General features: G+C 52.8%; 3 protein-coding genes across 6 annotated transcripts; 1 reads left to right on the forward strand and 2 right to left on the reverse strand.

Annotated features, from left to right (window-relative positions):
* The first annotated feature begins 31 nt into the window (after positions 1 to 31).
* Positions 32 to 5,013, forward strand: LOC121092713 (mitochondrial chaperone BCS1). 2 transcript variants are annotated; one of them, XM_040604147.1, is made up of 8 exons: positions 32 to 99; positions 965 to 1,341; positions 1,614 to 1,753; positions 1,869 to 2,063; positions 2,458 to 2,521; positions 2,897 to 3,066; positions 3,512 to 3,629; positions 4,316 to 5,013. In XM_040604147.1, exons 2-8 carry the CDS (start codon positions 1,022 to 1,024, stop codon positions 4,566 to 4,568), a joined length of 1,260 nt encoding a protein of 419 aa, XP_040460081.1. In that variant the 5' UTR covers positions 32 to 99; positions 965 to 1,021; the 3' UTR covers positions 4,569 to 5,013. The 2 variants fall into 2 exon arrangements, with proteins under 2 accessions (XP_040460081.1, XP_040460080.1); XM_040604146.1 differs by lacking the exon at positions 32 to 99 and having other exon boundaries at positions 204 to 1,341.
* A 1,984-nt stretch (positions 5,014 to 6,997) lies between these two features.
* On the reverse strand, positions 6,998 to 12,617 carry LOC121092709 (endogenous retrovirus group K member 5 Gag polyprotein-like). Its single transcript, XM_040604140.1, has 2 exons — positions 10,085 to 12,617; positions 6,998 to 7,311 (listed from the first exon to the last, which is right to left on the reverse strand). Exon 1 carries the CDS (start codon positions 12,136 to 12,138, stop codon positions 10,471 to 10,473), a length of 1,668 nt encoding a protein of 555 aa, XP_040460074.1. The 5' UTR covers positions 12,139 to 12,617; the 3' UTR covers positions 6,998 to 7,311; positions 10,085 to 10,470.
* Positions 12,618 to 13,679: 1,062 nt separating this feature from the next.
* Positions 13,680 to 19,623, reverse strand: RNF25 (ring finger protein 25). Of its 3 annotated transcripts, none has more exons than XM_040604143.1 (10): positions 19,537 to 19,623; positions 19,347 to 19,421; positions 19,167 to 19,269; positions 19,005 to 19,072; positions 18,247 to 18,316; positions 18,049 to 18,120; positions 17,176 to 17,316; positions 16,285 to 16,374; positions 15,626 to 15,757; positions 13,680 to 15,497 (listed from the first exon to the last, which is right to left on the reverse strand). In XM_040604143.1, the coding sequence occupies exons 1-10, from the start codon at positions 19,572 to 19,574 to the stop codon at positions 14,772 to 14,774; spliced, it is 1,515 nt and encodes a 504-aa protein (XP_040460077.1). In that variant the 5' UTR covers positions 19,575 to 19,623; the 3' UTR covers positions 13,680 to 14,771. The 3 variants fall into 3 exon arrangements, with proteins under 3 accessions (XP_040460077.1, XP_040460076.1, XP_040460078.1); XM_040604142.1 differs by having other exon boundaries at positions 15,623 to 15,757; XM_040604144.1 differs by lacking the exon at positions 16,285 to 16,374 and having other exon boundaries at positions 15,623 to 15,757.
* Between the last annotated feature and the right edge of the window lie 49 nt (positions 19,624 to 19,672).

Below are 19,672 nucleotides of genomic sequence, written 5' to 3' on the forward strand. Positions count from 1 at the left end.
GGTGCCAGCCGGCAGCCGACCGGAAGCGGCGCGGGGCGGAAGTGAGGGCTGGGGCCATAGAGAGCGGCGTGGCGCGGGCCAGAGCGGCGCCGCGCGGAGGTGAGGGGCGGCGGGGCCGGGGGCCGCAGGAGGCCGGCTCCTGGTGCGGGGGGCGGCCGGGGGCTGGGCCCCTGCCGTGGGGCAAGCCGGTGTGGGGCTGGGTCTCCTGCCGGGGAAGGTGGGCTCCTGCCGCGGGGCTGAGGCTGGCTGCGGCGGGGGAAGGCCCCACTGCGGAGCGGCGACCGTGCCGTGGGCCCGAGGCCGTCCTGTGGGGCAGGGGACACCCTGCCCTGGGAAGGCGCCTTGCTGTGGCGTCAGACCCTGTTCTGGGGGAGGCGGGGTGCTGCTTGAGGGGGCAGAGCGGGTCTGTGTATCTGTCGGGAGAGGCGCCTCCTCATCCACTATATCTGACAGACCCCTGCTGAGAGCTGGAGAAACTTCAAGCCCCCTGTGTGTGCGACCGGTGCCCTTTATCCAGACGTGGAGGTGCTGCTTCCACCACATTTGTGCACCCGTTGCCAACAGCAAAGAACCAGCTCTTGGCTCAGCTGGCCGATGCACTTCAGCTTTTTCAAACAATAAACCTTAAATAATTGCAGTACTTGTGATTTCTAGCTGTTTAAAGAATAAAACTCTGCAAAACTGTTGTAATGGCTGACGAAACAACAGAGTGCTCCTGTGCTTGCTTGAGAGCCTACAGCTCCTGGCCCTTTCCTGCCTGTCTCGCCCAGTGGCCTGCAGAGAGCGGGGAGGCTTCTGCAGCCAGTGGCAGTCTGAACCTCCAGTAGTATGATAAGTATGGATGTGGGAGATCTGTATGTGCCAGGCAGCCTTTCACCTTGAGAACTGGCTAAAATTCACCCAGGGAACTGTGGGCAATCCATTGTGTCCCTTGCTGCCATTCAGTCCTTCTTTTTCCATGCAGATTTGTTTCTGGAGCGCGGAGATGGTGCTGTGGAAAGAGCCTTCTTAACCTCCCACAATGCCCTTTTCTGACTTTGTCTTAGCACTGAAGGACAACCCGTACTTTGGGGCTGGGTTCGGCCTCGTTGGGGTGGGCACAGCCCTGGCATTAGCTCGGAAGGGGGCCCAGTTTGGGCTGGTGGCTTTCAGGCGTCATTATATGATTACCTTGGAGGTGCCCAGCAAGGATAAGAGCTACCACTGGCTGCTGAACTGGATCTCCCACCACGCCAAGCACACGCAGCACCTCAGTGTTGAGACATCGTACCTGCAGCACGAAAGCGGGCGCGTCAGCACCAAGTTTGACTTTGTCCCCAGCCCTGGGAACCATTTCATCTGGTAAGAGAGGGCAAGGAAAAGCAGTCTGGGGTTTGGCCCTCACTTTGGCAAGGGAACTTCAACCTGGGGGATCCATGGAGGCAGCAGAGAGGATCCTGCCTCCTGCTTGGGTCTGGGTAAGGGCAGGAGGTTGAGAGATGCGAGAGGAGTCTGTATTCACCACTGTGAGGTGATATCTTTATCAGAGATGAGTGTTCTTGATGCACAAACTGGGCCGGGCGCAGCTGAGTGGTGCTGGACCGCTGTTGCCCAACCCCGTCTTCTCGCCCCAGGTATCGCAGGAAGTGGATTCGCATCGAGCGCAACCGGGAGAAGCAGATGATTGACCTGCACACAGGGACGCCATGGGAGTCTGTCACCTTCACTGCACTGGGCACCAACCGGGAGATCTTCTTCAGCATCCTCCGGGAAGGTCTGTAGGGGAGCTTCATGGGGTCCTGCTGGGAACAGCCTGCTTCCTGGAGACACCCAGGGCTTCACAGGAGATCCTTTTCCCTGCCAGCTGTCCCCTCTGCCTCTCTCTGCAGCCCGGGAGCTGGCGCTGCAGCAGCAGGAGGGGAGAACGATCATGTACACAGCCATGGGAGCAGAGTGGCGGCAGTTTGGCTTCCCCCGCCGCCGCCGGCCTCTCAGCTCTGTGGTGCTGGAGAAAGGTGTGTCGGAGAAGCTGGTCCAGGATGTGAAGGAGTTCATCGACAACCCCAAGTGGTACAGTGAGAGAGGCAAGGCTCCAGTGTTGTGTCCGCTGTACTGTGCCCAGCATGGCTCCTTACCTTCCTGCAGCCATGGCTGTGGGACACCACCCTCAGCACATCCTGCAAATGAACAAGCCCAGGCAGTGATGTCAGTCCTGGGTCTGCAAAGGGACACACTCCCCTTGGTTCAATCCAGTCCTGGAAACTGCAATAAGCCATGAAGTTCATTGCTCCTGCAGTGCTGCTGTGGGGTGGGGCAGGATGCCTGTGGTCCTCTCTGGAGATGGCTGCAGAGAGATTTTTCCCTGCTGCTTGCCTTCCCCTGGTGTGTCCTCTGTGCATGCTCAGCACAACCCCATGGCTCTAGTGGGGAGAGCTCAGAGCATCCCAGCTGGTTCCTAAAAGGTCACTGTCTTCCTAGGGATCCCCTACCGAAGAGGCTACCTGCTGTATGGTCCTCCTGGCTGTGGGAAAAGCAGTTTCATGTGAGTATTGCCAATTGGCTAATGGCATTTTTACTGCTAGCTGCCTGCTCTGGGGCACAGCAGTCTCTGGTGAGAGGGTGTGGGTGAGTCTGGGTTTGAAATGCAGGAGTGGGCTGTGCCACCTGTGTGGTGCCTGGTGTAAGCATTTGTGTTGCTGGCACCGTGACAGGTCTGGGTGATGAGCCCATTGCTTTTCACAGTGCTGCATAGCACCAACGGGCTGAGCAGGTGCTCCCACTCACTCCCCATGTCTGATCCCCACCAGGGGAGGGTGCCTCTGTCCTCTCCTCTGCTGCTGGGCAGGGAGCTCTGGTTCTTCCTCTGCTCTGGGCTTTCTCACTGTGATTCCACCCCTGTGGTTTGTGTCCTTCCCAGCACAGCTTTGGCCGGGGAGCTGCAGTACAGTATCTGCCTGCTTAGCCTCAGTGACCGCAGCCTCTCTGATGACCGGCTCAATCATCTCCTGAGTGTGGCACCGCAGCAGAGCATCATCTTGCTGGAAGACGTGGATGCTGCCTTCATCAGCCGGGACCTTGCTGCTGAGAGTGAGTGGTGCCCTGTTCCTGGGCCAGCAGTGGGAGGGATGTTTGTTGGCTGTGCTGGGGGAAAGTTTGAACTCTGGGCTGCTCTGCTGCACCAGCAGAGACCATGAGTGGGCAGCTCTCAGGGGCCTCAGGGCCCAAGCTGCACCTTGCCCAGTTTTAGCTAGGCTATATAAAGAGAAATTTGGGTCCTTTATTCTCAGAGACACTTCTCCTGCCCAGCTATTTTCAGCATGAAGGAGGAGGTGGCTTTCCCCCTTGTTCTCTTTTTGGGTTCCCATGGGTGCAGGTGGGTAGGGAAAGTGAATATGCTGCCAGCCAAGGAGATGCAGGGGGCCAGCCTCGGGACGGGGAGCTTGGCTTAAGCCTTAGGTGATAGGGAGGTGGCCTGCAAGACTACACGGGGTTAGTGGCCAATGGATATGATCTCAGACACCTCTGTCTCCAGACCCAGCTGTGTACCAAGGCATGGGGCGCCTGACCTTCAGCGGCCTCCTCAATGCGCTGGATGGTGTGGCATCCACAGAGGCCCGGATTGTCTTCATGACCACCAACTACGTGGACAGGTCAGAGCTGCCCCCTGGGAGGGAACAGGGAAGGTAGCAGGGGAAAACCTTGCTCTCTTTTGATGGGCTTTATGGAGGGCTATTTGCACCCTTCAGCTTGACAACTGGAGTTTTCCCAAATCCTCCCTTGAGATGCAAATCCTTTGATTGCTAATCAGGATCCTTTTTGATGGAGCCTCGGGTGCTTCTTTGCTGTTCAGACCACGGTTGTGCCCTTCAGGAGCAGTACCAGCTTCCTGCCTGTGGGACCTGCAGGTTTTGGCGTTCTGACTGTGCTGCGAGTGGAAACACTGGCCCCACACACAGCCCACTGGGTTGGCAGGATGCAATGTGGGCTCATGGCACCTGGCCAGACACTGCACTGTGGCAGGCTTGGCTCGCTCCAGACTACGCTGGCCTAGAGGGTTGTTTAGAGGTTGCCCATGGGACAGAGATGGGCAGAGCTGTTTCCAGGACACGCTTGTCCTCCTCCGGAGCCAGCCCTTCCCCAGCTCTCTTGCTTTTGAGTTGATTTTCCCCCTCAACCTTCCCAGGGACAAACCTGTTCCTCATCTTCATCGTCTCACAGTGCAGAGCACATTGCAGATAGGACACTGGCTGTGCTGGTGTGGAGGGGGGCCTCCTGCAGGACCCACCCTGCAGAGACACTTTGATCAGGTTTTCAAGTCACCTGTGTCTCTCAACAGGCTGGACCCAGCCCTGGTGCGTCCCGGCCGTGTGGATCTCAAGCAGTACGTGGGCCATTGCTCCCGCTGGCAGCTTGCCTGCATGTTCCAGCGCTTCTACCCTGAGCAACCCCTGGCTGCAGCCGAGCGGTTTGCAGAGCAGGCACTGGCAGTCTCCAAACAGATCAGTGCTGCCCAGGTGCAGGGTCACTTCATGCTCTACAAGACAGACCCTGAAGGAGCCATTTCAAACATACGCTCCATCCTGCTGTGACCAGGGGCCCAGCTTTCCCCGGCCACGCTAAGAGGACTGGGACAAGGATGTGACCATCTCAGGGATGCCATGAAGCTGCCCAGCCATGCATGCCAGGTTTCTGTTCACCTCTACTCCTCCAAGGCCTTGACGTTTTATTAAAACACATGGAGAGTCAGAACTGCCAGCCTTGCAGCGTGGAGAGGGAGTCAGCTCTTGCTGCTCCCCAGACTTTGGTGCTACTGCACCGTCCCTGTGTGTGCCTCGTGCTGGGATTGCTGTAAGCTGCCAAGGCTTCTGGATGTGAATCACCTTCCTTGCAGGACAGCCTGGGGGTGCACTAGAAGGGCATTTCCTTGGGGCAGGACATTGGGGTGCTGCACTACTAAAGAGCTGCTGGCCTTTGAAGGGACAGCGGTCTTCACTGGTTTGTGAATATCCTCTGAAATACACAGCGTGGCTCTTGGCTTTCCAGTCCCTTCACCTGTTAGTAGCCCCAGTATCCAGCTGCTGGTCCAGAGCCCTGCTGACCAGGTCCTGGCCACTGCCAGTACTGGAAATCCAGAGTGTTTGAGAAAAAAGCAGCTACCAAGAGACAGCTCGTTGCCCATTGGGCTGTAGGCTGGTGCCACAGCTCCTCCCCTGCTGGGCTGTGACGCCAAGTCACAGATCTGCTTGGACATCGGTCCTGGGTGGGCTTGACTGTCCCTCCTACCAGCAATGTGGGGCTGGAGCTACTGCAGACCTCGGGGCAGGGCAGATGAGAGGCTTTGGCTGGTTACAGAATATCTTCCCAAGAGCCTGATATTAATACCAACATGAATTTCTGCAGCCGGGCCAGCCTGGTACAAGGTGCAGAAATCCCTGCTGGAGGTGACTATTTGTGTCTTTCCAGCAGGAGAGACCCTGCATGGTTGAAGGAGGGATGTGGCCTGCTGCTGGTAGTCTCGCAGCCTTTTTCCTGTCACTGGGCTTCTTTCCTGCCAGGAGTCAAAGTCCTGGATGGGCTGGTAGGGCCACAGGTGCCTGAAATGCAATCAAAAAGCAGGCAGGTTCTGCACCTCCTTCCCCACACCACAGAACCAAGGGTCGGCATGTGCGTGCTGACCCACAGAACAAGCCAGCCAGAGCCTCTCTGCTCCCCCGTCCCTGTTTCAGAGTCCCTAAATCTGGTTCCCCAGAGCCAGCCCCTTGTTCATATCCTCAGTTTGGGAGCTGTGTCACCTTGGTGGGGCTGGGGGAGCTGGTTCCCGGCCACGCTCAAGCTGTTAGGTTGCTGCTCAGCCCTCCTCTTGGCCCTGTCCTGCAGGGCCAAGGGTGAAGCTGAGAGCACATGGGGATGGGAAGGGGCCCAGCTGATGCCACCCAGCTGAATTTCAGTGTAAAGAGGCACAGCTGTGATGCAACCCCCAGACTCGAGCAGATGTCTCTGCAAGTGAAGGGTTGATCCTGTAGGCACAGCAGGGGTCTCTAGTGACTCAAGGTGGCTCTGGAACAGGCTGCTGCTGTTGGCATCTCAAACCCTGTACTTGGCCATCCCACTGAGGTTGACTGCTCAGATCCAGCCTCTTCGGTAAAAGCTGACCAGTGAGTGTCTGGCAAATGCCTCACAGCAGTTTGAGAGGATGGGGGAGTGGTGAGGGAGAGCGAGAGGGGCCAGATACCACCACATGACAGCACAGGTGACATCTTTCACTGTTTGCTTTTAATAGTGTTAATGCTACAGACACCACCATGTCCTTCTGCCCAGCCTGAGTGCTTTTGCCAGTTAAGCCTCACAATAGCCTTGTGAGGTAGGTGGGTGACACAGGTGGACACCAGGCAAAGAGCCCCAGGGCAGGGTGCAGGCTCCATTCCTCCCCTCTGACCTGGAGGTTTGTTTTGTTTAGCCCAGATTCATTTCCATGCACTTGCAAAATGTTCTCTGCTCCAGGCTGACGGCAGTGAGTCAGAAAGGTGAACAGCCTTCCTAAATCCTTACTCCTAGGAAAAAATCCTCCCTCTAACATGTCTGGCATTTGATTGAATTTACTGAAGTCCTTGCTCACCTCCCATTTCCATGGCTGAATTCCTGTGCTCCAAACACTATGCACAGCAGCTTTCCTACTGAGAGTAAGCCTGGCTTACTGGAGGAAGCCACGGAGCTTCAGCAAGGGGCACAGATCTTCTGTGTTTCTTTCAGGACATGATCGGTCACCTTTCTTGGAGCGCAGCAAATTCACAGTGAAGGCAGGAGGTCACAGAACAAGCACCAATGTCAGATAAAGTTTACATCATTTCACCCAACTGTGGGCAGGCCGTTCACCCAGAAACCAGCTGGAACAAGGACCGAGTGAGCACTGAAGTAAAATTAGGGCTCTCTTCAGGGAGTGAGTGCTCAGCCCTTGTGCCCAGGAGGGCACAAGGTCTGACTGTCTGTTGCTGTTGAGATGGACACAACACACAAAGAATTGTGCACAAAAGCCAAAAGGCCAAGGCCCCCATTTATTGTTCTAACAAACCTTTTTCTATATTTCTCAAGAATAGGTGTCTATACATGATCGGTTCACAGAGACAAAGGGCATGGCCAAATGTCTAGAGGCAACCCAACCAAGCAGATGGAAAAAGGATTTTCAGGGGTAGCGACAGAATTAATCGATGGCATTATGTTTGCCAAAGTTATCCATACATTCTGCTTTGGTTGTCAGACCATCCATTCTTCACCTGCATGAGTCATCCATAACAGGCCGAATGCAGCGAGCAGGAACCCACCGGGGGCTGACGTCTGTGGAGACACAAGCATACCCTCTTCCCCAGGTTAATAAATCACATGGAGGTGACCATTGACCGCTCTGCAGGTCCTTCACCCTAACATTAACACCAGGGGAAACAGTGGTCATTTTACGTAGGGACTCAAAGTAGAAAACCAAAGGTGGCTCCTGCAAATCCTCTGTTGCATTAACAAAATTCAGCACATAAGTGGCTTCATTTAACTGTGCTTCAGGGGGTTCACCAGTCATTCCCCCTTCTTGTTTTTGAAGAAGGCGTTTGAATGTGCCATGTGCACATTCCACAGTGCTTTGTCTGGTGGAAGAATGAGGGATACTGGTGACATGGGTAACCCCCAAAAGCTGTAAAAAAGCTTTCACTCAGCTGGAAACATAAGCAGGACCGTTACTGGTCTTAATTTGATGCGGAACACCACATACAGCAAAAGCTCATTGCCAATGTCGAATGACATCCTGAGCTGTTTCCCTGTGTGTGCAGTAGCTACCATGACTGATGAAAATGTGTCAATAGACACATGCACACATTTAAATTTACCAAACTCTCCAATGTGGGTAACATCAGATTGCCAAATCTGCCAAGCTTTTAGACCTCTGGGGTTCATACCATAATACGCAGGTATGTGCTGGCCCCAACAGTCAGGGCAGGCTGCAACAACAGAACGGGCCTCTGCAGTTGTTAAATGAGATTGACATTTCAAGACACGAAAGCCTTGATGCAAAAAACCTATGGGATTCAATTGCTTGCTGTTTCACGTTAGGCACCGGTCCTGTTGCCACAGCTGAGACCAACTGGTCTGCCTGCGCATTACCAGCTGCCAGAAATTCAGGCAAAGTGGTATGGCTTTTAATATGCAAAACATAATACGGTTGCAATCTTTTTTGAATTGTCAGCTGTAATAGCTGTAGCACACCAACTAACCAGGTGTTACTCACATCCCCCAAGACTGCCTTATCCAGTTGTTGTAGCAGCCCCACTACATGTGCTGAGTCCGTAACAACATTCATTGCACAAGTAAATCCTTGGAATGCCAAAGTAACAACACAAAGTTCAACAGTTCGAGGGGAGCCTTCTTGTTGCTTGAGTATGTGTTGCCACTGATGACCATCATACCAGACAACAGCTGCCTTTCCAGTCCTTCCTGACCCATCTGTAAATACTGTGGGACCTGTTACAGATTCCTTTTGGCTTAATTGTTTCTGGCCAATATGTATCTGACTTCCTAATTTACATAATGGATGAGAGGGAAGATGATACCCAATTTGTCCCGTATAATTCGTTAATGTGGCTCGCAATGCTGAACTTTTAGCTAGACACCACTCAAAACAGTCCACCTGCACAGGCAATACAATTCTTTCCGGGTCCCTTGCCAACAGCTCTGAGCATCTCATTCGGGTCTTAATGATGATTTGTGCCAATAATTCAAATAGGCCAGGAACAGTTTTTCTGTTACGACAAGACAAGAAAGCCCATTCCAATACATGAAGTGGGTCTTCCCAACCAGAGTTCCATTGTATGATCATTGCAAATGGTATCATGTCATCAATTAAAACAAATACCTGTACCACAACAGTCATCTCAGCTCTCCAAACATGCTTTTCCTGTATTGCCCGTTCCACCATCTCAATTGTTTGCCTTGCTTCAGGGGTTCAGGACCGTGGTGCTGCAATACCAGTGTCCCCTTTTAATAATTCTAAAAGAGGCCTCAAGTGTGATGAAGTCAAGTCTAAATAAGGCCGTAACCAATTAAAAATTCCTGCTAATTTTTGTACATCATTCAAGGTTTTCACCTCCATCATTAACTGGATCGCTTGTGGCTGCACAGTTCGATCAAGCACCTGCATGCCTAAATAAAGCCACGGCTGGGTGCGCTGTACCTTCTCTGGCGCCAGGCCATATTGTTCAGTGAAACTCGTGTGTCGGATTCCATTGCCGACAACACTTGAGATGTAGGAGCAGCCAAAAGGATATCACCCATATAATGGTAACAGTACCCTGCTGAATATTTTTCTCTAATTGGGCTCAAGGCCTGAGCAACAAACCATTGACAAATGGCAGGCGAATTTTTCATTCCTTGTGGAAGCAGTTTCCAGTGATATCTTTGTGTTGGCTCAGCACGATTAATCGATGGAACTGTAAAAGCAAGCTTTCCATATCATCCATATCTAATGGAATTGTAAAAAAACAGTACTTTGATCCATCACAACAATTTCCCATTGCATGGGGATCATTGTGGGTGAAGGCAATCCTGGTTGCAGTGCTCCCATTATTGCCATCACCTCATTGATCCGACGCAAATCATGTAATAATCACCATTTTCCTGATATTTTCTTAATTACAAACACTGGGGTGTTCCACTGCAGCTAATTGTTCTGCTACCAAATTTTGCAGGGCTACACTCTTTTCATGATTGAGGGGCCACTGATCCACCCAGACCAGCTTTTCCGTTAACCATTTCAAAGCCATTGTGGGTCTTTTCATGCCCTGCAACACAGTGACCCCTACTGAAAATCCATAGTTATCCGAACACCTCATTGTGACAAACAGTCTCTTCCCCATAAATTTAGAAGGGCCACAGCCACATAAGGTCGAACAGTAGCCTTTTGCCCTTCTGGGTTGGTGATAAGTACTGGTTTCTCTGCTATGAGACCATTGGCAATTCCCCCCAAGACCACAACTCCTTGGGTGGTGGAGATGATAGGCCAAGAGGAAGGCCAGTCTCACCGAGAAATAATAGTGACATCTGCACCTGTATCCAATAGTCCAGTTACCTTCAACGATGTTGGTGATGCCTGATCCATAGACAGTGCACACACCATTTGTGGCCGACTGTCAGACTGTCTGTGTCCAACACACTTGCAGTTGTCCAGTGGATCCAAACCCTCCAGTGCCTTGGGTGACCTGTTCAGTCCTAGGAACACAACTCATAAAAAGGTACAAGTAGAGCAATGCGAGTGCCTTTGTCTATTGTAACAGTGGAGTGAGTGTTGAACCATAGCACAGATTTGTCCCTCACAGTGAGCATCAATGACTCCTACATGTACCATAAACCCTTGTACAGTAGCACTTGACGGTCCAATTCATAATGCACTTAGCCCTTCCCCAATAGGTCCCCAAGCATCCAAGGGGACTTTATGTACCCTGTGTGTTGTTACAGTTACTGTGTCGGCAGTGGATACATCCGTGCCGGCTGATCCACTGGTTTTCCCTGATAACCAGTCACAAAGGCTCGTGTTTGAGGATGGCCGAGAAATGGATTGTTTGCTGATGTGGCAGGCACTTCTGTCTTCCCGCAACCCCTCACATTCTTCTTGCCGTTCCCCTGTGGCGAGGGCTGGCCATTTAAGTGAAATTTAGACTGACACTGCTTTGCAAAATGACCGTTTTTTCCACATTTATGACATGTAACCACTGCTGCTCCTGCTGCTCTACCTGTGCCACCCTTTTTATTTTCATTAGAACATGCTACTTTAATGTGCCCACTCTGGCAGCAACTAAAGCATTTCTTGTCTTTTGTTTTCAAAGCAGCCATGGTTGTGGCCAGGGTCACCATTTTATGCTCTACAGATCCCACTTTGGCACAAGCCTGTATCATCATGTCCTGGGTGGGGTCCCCTGGCAACGCCTCAATAATTTTTTGGCAATTGGCATTTGCATTGTCTCTCACAAGTTGAGTTACTAACACAGTCCTTAAATTCCCATCAAATACTTGTTTTTCCACTGCAGCTTGCAAAGTTTCGACCAACTGCAAAAATGGTTCTCTAGCCCCCTGTTGAATCATGGTATATTTGGCTATTTTTGGTTCAGCTAATTCGGCCATCTGTATTAGGGCTTCAATACCCACAGCCTTAACCTGTTCTAAAATCAATAGATGCTGCTGTGCCTGACATTGTGGATTAGAAAACAGTCCTGTTCCTGTTAGCACATCTGAACCATTACCAAAGTGCACATCATCTTGTGGAAACTGTAAATTTCTAAGTGCTTGGGCATCAGCCTTCTGCACCCATGTTGTTTTAAAAACAGCATATTGCTCCGGTTGAAACATGACCTGCACTAACATAGCAATATAATAAGGTGTAATTTCTTCCATAGTTAATAGTCTAATTAATTGCAGAATCGCTGGAGAATTCGGACCATATTGTGCTACACATTTCTGCAAATCTTGGATTACCTTCCATGAATATGCTTTGCGTTCGTTCATTATCCCTTGTGCTGGGTCCCCCCTTGCAACAGGAGATGCCATTGTTACAGAAGTGTCAGCAGCAGGCTCTGACACTGAGATGTCTATCACCTCAGATAAATCCCAATTCACTTCCTGCAAAGCCTGTGCTTTTACCTTCTGCCAAAAAGTTAGAGGATTATACGGACGAACAGTAATACATACAGGAGGTAAATCACATGACTGCAGCATCTTTCTACAAGAGGGACCCCCAAGAGGTTTCTCCAATTGTTGTTTTGCTTTCTGGCCCTGTTCATTCTTTCTCTCCCCACCCCTATTCATCGGATTATCCCAATCATCAGGCCCTCCACCTGGGAGTGGAGGATACTGAGTTTCTCCTTCATCTGAAAGAGGAGATGGTGGAGCCGATGGCTCTACTGGAATTGAATTATTGGTGTCAACTGATTCTGGCTCATTTAACAGCTCTGCAGGTGTTTTATAAGTTTTATCACCAGCTGTCAGAAAGCTTTTTGTGTACATCTCATCACCAGAGTCCTCCCAAAGCTTCACCCTCCTTCGCGGTTCATGGGTTTTAGGGCGTGCTCCAGAACCTACAATCTCTTCTCCTTCCAACATTACATTCCTTGTTGTCCCCTTAGCGTCCATAATTTGTGCATTTCTCTGAGTCTCTTCCTTTGAAGGAAGCGGCACGGGGGGGGGTACAAGACTTTGCGTGGTATTAGAAGCTGAAGCAGTGCCCTCTGCCTGATCTCGCCGCACTTTAAAGTCTTTCAAAGTTTCATAAAGCAGACGCCATGTCGTTAAAAATGCTGCAGTCTTTGCCCCCACTTCCCCCCGTGTGGCACAGTCAGTTTATCGCCTAACTCTTTCCAAATAGAAACACTAAAAGAAGTTACAGTATTTGTTTCACATCCTTGTTCTTTTACTCCATAACATTATTCGCAATAACAACTCCTCCAACTGAACTCCTCGTTTTTGCAAAATCATTTTCCACATAGTAATGATAATAGTCTCTTCCTTACTTAATGAAGTACCCATGTTCCCAGCAGCTCACCTTATCCAGGTGTCTCTTCCAAAGCCGGCTCCGGCAGCTCTGCCCGCTGCTCTGCCGTGCTGGGCTCCGTCCCCGCGGGCCGCCCGCCGCCCGCGCAGTGCCATTGCTGTGATCGCGTCGGAGTCACCAGGTGGCGCTGTTGAGACGGACACGACACACAAAGAACTGTGCACAAAAGCCAAAAGGCCAAAGGCCCCCGTTTATTGTTCTAACAAGCCTTTTTAAGTATTTCTTAAGAACAGGTGTCTATACACGATGGGTTCACTCACAGACCATCAGTTCATTACTGGATGGCCTTTTCTTTGCTACATCTTTGATACACTTCTTGTACATGCGCATCTGGAGGTTCCTTATCTTGTTGACTCAGCTCTTCTCAGGTCTTTCCCAGGCTCTTCAAGGATACACGGGTATCTGTTCAAGGCTAATGTTAAGCTCGCATACCGATCCCTCGGACCAGCCGAGGTTTCCCACAACCCTCAGATCCCCAAGCCCAGGACAGGTAGTGTAGGCTCAGAGCAAGGAGGGCAAAAAATGCTTTTAGAGCATTGGGGTTGAAAATAGGCCCATGATGGAAATTTAAGCACATAAGGTTCTTGGGCAGCAGGTTAAACAAACCCCTTCAGGACCAGACTGGGCATGGACAGAACGGGGCAGCAGGTGAGGAAGACCCACTCAAAAGAGCTTTTGTGCACCCTTCATGTGCCAAAGGATCAGCCAGGCAGATGCAGCACAAATGCCCTCCTGACCAGCATGCAGCCCTTGGCTTCTGAGGCACCTCACACTTTAAAGCTCTGTCAAGTCCCCGGAGGCATGGCCATTTTTGCATTTAGCAGGAGAAAGAAAACAGTAACAACACATGTGTGGCCAAAAGAGAGGTGGGGGCACAAGGCACGAACAAGTGTGAAAGAATCAGCTGTCCGGGTGAGCCAGACAGCTTACAGTGAGCCAGGCAAAGCAGGGACTGGGAAGACCTCCTGCCAGCCACCCAGGAGTGCCAGGGGAAGGTCTCTACCCCGGCTCTGGATGTAGGGAGCAGGGAGGGGAGCAAGCAGTATGAGGGATCAATGTCTTTGCTCCAAACAGCAAAGAACAGGAGCAAGAGTGCAAAGAAAACAAAGGGAGCAGGCATGGAGAAGACTCAATGAATTAATTTAATAGCAGTGTCCCACTTCAGAGGTTTGGGATCACCTGTTCACAGCTCTGAAGTGGGACGCTGTTTAAATCCGTGAAGCAGCAGCAGCAGGATTGGCACCAAGGTAAACCCAAATCCTCATTTCTTTGAGGCAAGATCAGCTTAAGGAAAGGAGGGTAAGAGTATCCAAAGTACTAGGGCATGTCTTCAGGCTGCTGGAAGCTCCAAGATACAGCCTGGCCTTAGAGGGGGATCCCAAGAGATACATGTCACAAAGCAGAGTGCTCTTCCCAGGTCTCCCCTATCAGCTTCTGCCTGCGTGAAAGCAGCTGAAGGACAGTGCAGGAGCTCCACCTAAATTCAGGCTTCCTGGGGGAATAGGAGCCAACCCAAAGCCTCAGTCACCAGACAGCCCTGACCTGACAACGTGTTGACTTAAGCTTAATTTAGGTCTCCTGGCTGGGACTGGGAAATGTCCTGTCATCCAAAGGAACTTGCCTGGCCAAGCCCATCAGCTGAACAGTGGTCAGGTCTGCAGGAGAAGGAATGTTGTCTTCAAGGGACAGGGACAGCAGTTGAGAAGGTATGCTGAGAAGGGATGGGCGACATAGCAAGCTGAGCTCCAGACTGCTGTCCTGGTACAGCCTCATCACTTGGCACTACCACGGCTCCACTGGGATGCTGGCTTCCAGGAAAGGTCCTGCCACAACTCTGGCTCTGCCTTAGCACCGCACGGGGCTCATTCCATTTGCTCTATAGGTGTGCATGTTTCTTGGTCGCTCACAAACAGGGATGATGGCTGCGGGTCCCCAGTCAAGGCTTCCTTTGTCCCCTGGGTCCTCTGAGACAGAGGTTGACGTGATCTGTCAGGAGTCAGCTTCTCCAACGCTGGTGACAGCCAGTCATTCATGCCAGGATGCTCTACTATGCACATACCTTGGAGACACTGCCTGTCCCAAGCTGTGCCACATGCCAACTGCCTTCTTCCTCCCAAGGGGTACGGTGCCTGCTTGCTACTGCTCCACCAAAGCCTTTACTGTTCCCCCCATAAACAGCTCTTCCCTCCCCCAGCTCAGCCACTCCCCACTCCTGCTAGGAGCCACTCTCCTTCTCAAGGAGATGGGCTTCTCGTTGTCCACTGGGCCTGAACGCTCCTCGCCCTCTTGGTGCTCTGGGGTAGGAACCACGCTCCTGGACTCTGGACCTCTCCCACCTCCCGCAGTCCCAGGGCCTGTGGTGGCCCTGCCAGCTGGGAGCTGCTCTGTGCTCACTGCGGTTGAATGCCAGGTTTTCCATCTCCCTGCCCTGCGCCTCAGCCCCCTCCTCCGGGGACCATCTCTCCACATCACGGTGCTCTGCTTTCAAGTCCGCTGCTTCAGTTACTGGTGAGGGATCTTCAGGACACAACTCCTTTCTTTCAGCCAAAGTAGCAGCCCTGCTTCTGTTGTGAGGCTTTGGAAACTCCTGGCTGTGTCTCCCACCAAGCCTCCGCTCTGGTCTCTGGCTGAAGCCTCTGGCCCCCCTGGAGCCATGGAGCGGATGACAGGCTTCCTCTGCCGGTTCCTGCAAGCCACTGCATGACTGCCTGCCCTGGCCTCTGAGGGCTGGCCTCTCCCCTCTGTGCTTCTCCCTCTTGCTCTGTTGCTGTCTGGGCACAGAAGGCCTCTCGGGCCGCCTGGGTTCTGCCCTGGTCTCCAGCACCCCGTCTGGCTCTGTAGCTGAGGCCTGACTGGGCAGCTGGGGCACGTTCACAGCACTTGCGCTCACCGGCATTTCAGAGGCAGTGGCTGCTTGGCCTGGATCAACAGCAGCTGGAGGCTGAAAGAAAGAAGTCACCAGTGAAGAAAGGGACAGGGTCACAGCAGATGTCCCACAGCAGATGACAGTGCTCAGTCCTGCAGTCCAGGGCCCCCCTTGCCAGCTCTCTGTCCCCAGTGCCATACCACCTGGAGGCTGATGAAGTAACGGTTCCTCTCTGCTTCAGGGTCAATGATGCCCCCTTTCTCTTGCTGTTTCTTGAAAATTAAGCGTAGTTCCTCCTGGTGCTGCAGTGTCTTGGCATCTGGCCTGTATGGCTCCTGAGTAGCAGAAAGCAAGGTGGGTTAAGGACTCTCAACATCTATCAAGGACAGGCAGCTGGCAGCACTAAGAGCTGCTCCCCAAATGCTCCTTTGATCATACAGCGCCCAGGCAACCTGCTTCCCTTTGCCACATTTGGCCAGGCCTACAGATGCACATGAAATCCCTAGATGCAGACCCACTGTTCCTGCAGTGACTACCTTGGGACACCCTGCTGTGGAGCAAGATGCAGAGCAGCTACAATCAGGTCACTCTCCTGACCCTGGTGATATCCCAGTGAGTACGCCCCATGGCAGAATCACCTCTTCCCTAGCACATCTGCTCAAGACTCAGGGCTATACAACTAAGCCTGCTCTTCATGGACACATCAAAGTCAGGAGAAACCCTGCTAGGTTTTGTAAACTGCCCTTTGGATGGGCCATCTAGGAGGACCTGAGAGCATGCACTCATTCATGCATTATAATGTCCCAGTTGAAGCTAGCCAGCAACCAGGCACGGCTGCACAGGTGAGCCCCTCATCTCTTACCAGCGGGTGCTGCGGGGGTGGTGCCGCCTTCAGAGCACAGAGATCGTAGACCAGGGTCTCCCGGCAGACAGGGCACTGCACACCGACTTCCTGAAGGGAGGCAAGAGGTGATACCAAACCCTGGCTGTGACCCAGCCCACATGCTGGTGGATAACACCAGCCTGGAAGTGGAACAGGGTGGCCTTATTCACACTTCTGCCAGGGTAGGGAAGACCATGAGGGTTCTGGCAGCATGAAAACAGCCTGGTGTCTCAAAAACTGCTATGGAAGGCGTCTCCACCATAAGGCATGCTGGTATTTGTGCTCCAAACCTCCTCTGTTAGCACATATGGCTTCAGTCCTCCTTAGTCTAGGATCTATTTTTCTCCACTCCAAAGTGGAGCATGTCATCTAGGCAGCACCTCTTTGTAAGGGTTTTGCAGGAAGGAGCTTTTGACTTGTTTCATGCTCAGCTGCGCTATTTGCTCTGTGGCTGACAACTGTTCCAACACTTGCTCAGGCAGATTTTATCACCCCAGAACACAGGTCATCACATTTATCCTGCTGCAAACCCCTGCAGTTCAAAAACTAGAGAAGAAGCTCTCTTTCCTAACTCTTTTGGTTCCAGAAGTCAAAAAATGCAACTCTCCCCTGCCCCCTCACACAGCAGACTCTGATCCAGAGATCCAATAAACCAACTGTTAAAGTACTAAAAAACTCATGGGGTAATTTTGCTCAGAAAGGGCCCTTGGAGATCACTTGGTCTAATCCTCACTTTGCTTCTCAGGGCAGGCACAACATTGACTGTGCTGCTGGGTCACGCTAACCCTTGCTCCATGTCCCAGAGTGGGTGACAGAGATGCCATGAGGGCCTCTGTAGGTAGCCAGGAGAGAGAGCCCAGGGCCTAATACCTGTTTGGGGGATGGCACCAGGTGCTGGTCTCTCTCCTCCTGCTGCATGAGGATCTCCTCCTCCATGTGCTGGGCATAGCGGGCCAGGCAGTGAGAGTGGAAGTAGTGGTAGCACTTGGTCTTGGTGAAGGCTTCTCTTTCCTGTGGAGGAGAAAGGGCAGCTTTAAAAGGTTTCCGAGCACAGGGTTGTGTAGCCTCCGCAGCTGAGGTGGGTTTTTACTCCCATGTCAGTACTGGCAGTGGGGAACTAGGGCTACTGCTGGCAGAGCCACATAACATCTGCTGGGCTTCATCTCTTAATTCCTCAGCTCTTACTGGGATACTGCTCCCTGTTCCAAGTGTTAGAAATACTCCTAATGTCAAGATGCAAAGTTTTTCTGGACGGTTTCTCTGCATGTGTTCCTGGGTAAGCAGCAACCTTCCCACCTGATGTGCTCTTCCTAGGTAGGCACTGCCTCTCCTTGCAGCCCAGGCAAAGCAAGCTCCCCTGTCTTCAGAGACATCAACACCTGCACAGATGTGTTTCAGTCCCTCCCGAACACATGTTTGTTGAACTCCAGGTGAGGTCTCACCAACACAGGGAAGCTGAGATGCACCAGCAACTATACCCACACCCTACCCACTCCTTTGCGGATGAGATGCTCTGGCATCATGTGCTGTCCCTACACCCAGTTTCTGTAGACGGTTATCTTCAGGCTGACAAGGAGAGCAGCACACATTGCCTTAGGAAGGTTCATGCTACACCTACAGATGAAGGGGGTACAGCTGAGGCACACCCCGGTCCCAGGCTGGCATCCCAAGCTTTGAGCCACAGGCTCCCTGTTCTCTTGCCTCACTTCCCAGCCCACTTGTGGGGCCAGGAGACACACCTACCTGGAATCCATAGAGGCAGATCACACACTGGCCATGGGGAATGTTATTGTCAGTGAGAATCTCCTTCCCCTTCTGCAGAAGCATTAAAGCAAACATTTTACTTACTGGCCTGCCCACAGGCTCAGGGCTGTCCCACCTCTTGGGCAGTCAGGGACCAGTGTCTGTGGTTCGTCACCCTCAACCTCCCTGAGCTCTCACCTCGATCAGTTCGTAGAGCACTTCTGTTCCCAGCCTGGCTTCAGCAATGCTTATAAGAGTCTGGGAGATCCTACAGCAAAGCATCAGAAATACTTAACACAAATTTAGCCCCACCTTTTCACTGTCCCACATACCTGCTACCCCACCATGATGAAAAAAGGAAGAAAGAGAGCACTGGCCTTCCGGCTTTGCCTGCAGCAGGGGATGGGCACATACATATTCATGTGCTCTCCTGGCTCCCTACAAGCTGGTGTACTGGAAGCCTTTGTCCTCACTGCCTCACTTGAGCTCACCCAGCAACCTTTGGTTTTGGTGAATCTCAGGTTTTGTTTATCTGATGGCAGACCCTGAGGAGGTCTGGTGGGAGCTTTGTTACTCTTGTGCTGCTGGCAGGTACCAGTGTCTTTCTGCACACACTCTGCTGCACCAAGGACAGGAGCACAAATGCAATAACAGGCTGCCCAAGGACTTTGTTCAGTTCCACCTCTGCCAAAGCAGGACCAACAGCTTCAAAGGCCCAGAGGATTTAGATTACATTTCAAGGGGACCACAGGGGAACAACCATCAAGTGGGCCCCTCAGTGTCAAACTCAGCACCAGCGGCTCCTATAACATTTAAGACAAGGTGACTTAAGGACCTGTATCTGACTGTTAACCAGACACGGGGAGCCACGTGAATCTGAAAAGCTTTTTCACTGGTTCTGCCTCCTGGATCTCCAAAGCAAAGGATCACCCTCTCCCCACCCTCTCAGCACTCACTTTTGAATTTGCTCATCTGACAGCCCCCGCGGGTTTCTGATTGAGATTTCTGGAGCTTTATCGGGATACTAGGAAAAGAAGGAGAAACACACAAAGCACAACAAGGAAGGCAGAGAGGCCCAGGGTGGGGACAACGGGGGGCGCGGGGGGCCGACAGCCTACCTGGGGGGGCACAGACAGCACCAGAGTGAAGCGGACGTACTGGGAGTCCTGGTCCTGGGCCGTGGCGGGGTGCAGGGTGATGCTGATCTCCCAGGGCTCCCACCTGCGGGGCAGGCCGAGGTGAGGGGCGGCGGAGCGGAGCCGACCGGACCCGGGGGGGTTGCGGGCCGCGGTACGTACCTGTCGTGGCCCCGCGTCACCCGCAGCTCCTCCAGGTAGATGGACTCCAGCACCTCCACCTCCGGCGGCAGCGCCCTGCGGAAACCGGGAACCGGGCTGCGGTCAGGCGGCGGCAGCGCCGCCGGCCCCGCTAGGCTGTTGGTGCGGGGCACCGGGGCAGGGGAAGGGTGGAGGGGGGGGAGAATGTTACCAGTCCGTCGTCTCCTCCTCCTCACCGGCCGCCGCCATGTTCCCGCGCGCCCCGGAACCGGAAGCTCGGCGAGGGCGCACGCGCGGGGAGGGGTTGCTAGGCGACGCCGCGGCGGCGGCGGGCCCGGGGCGCGACG

Source organism: Falco naumanni, chromosome 8 (assembly GCF_017639655.2).
Source record: "Falco naumanni isolate bFalNau1 chromosome 8, bFalNau1.pat, whole genome shotgun sequence".
In the NCBI taxonomy this organism is placed as follows: Eukaryota; Metazoa; Chordata; class Aves; order Falconiformes; family Falconidae; genus Falco; species Falco naumanni.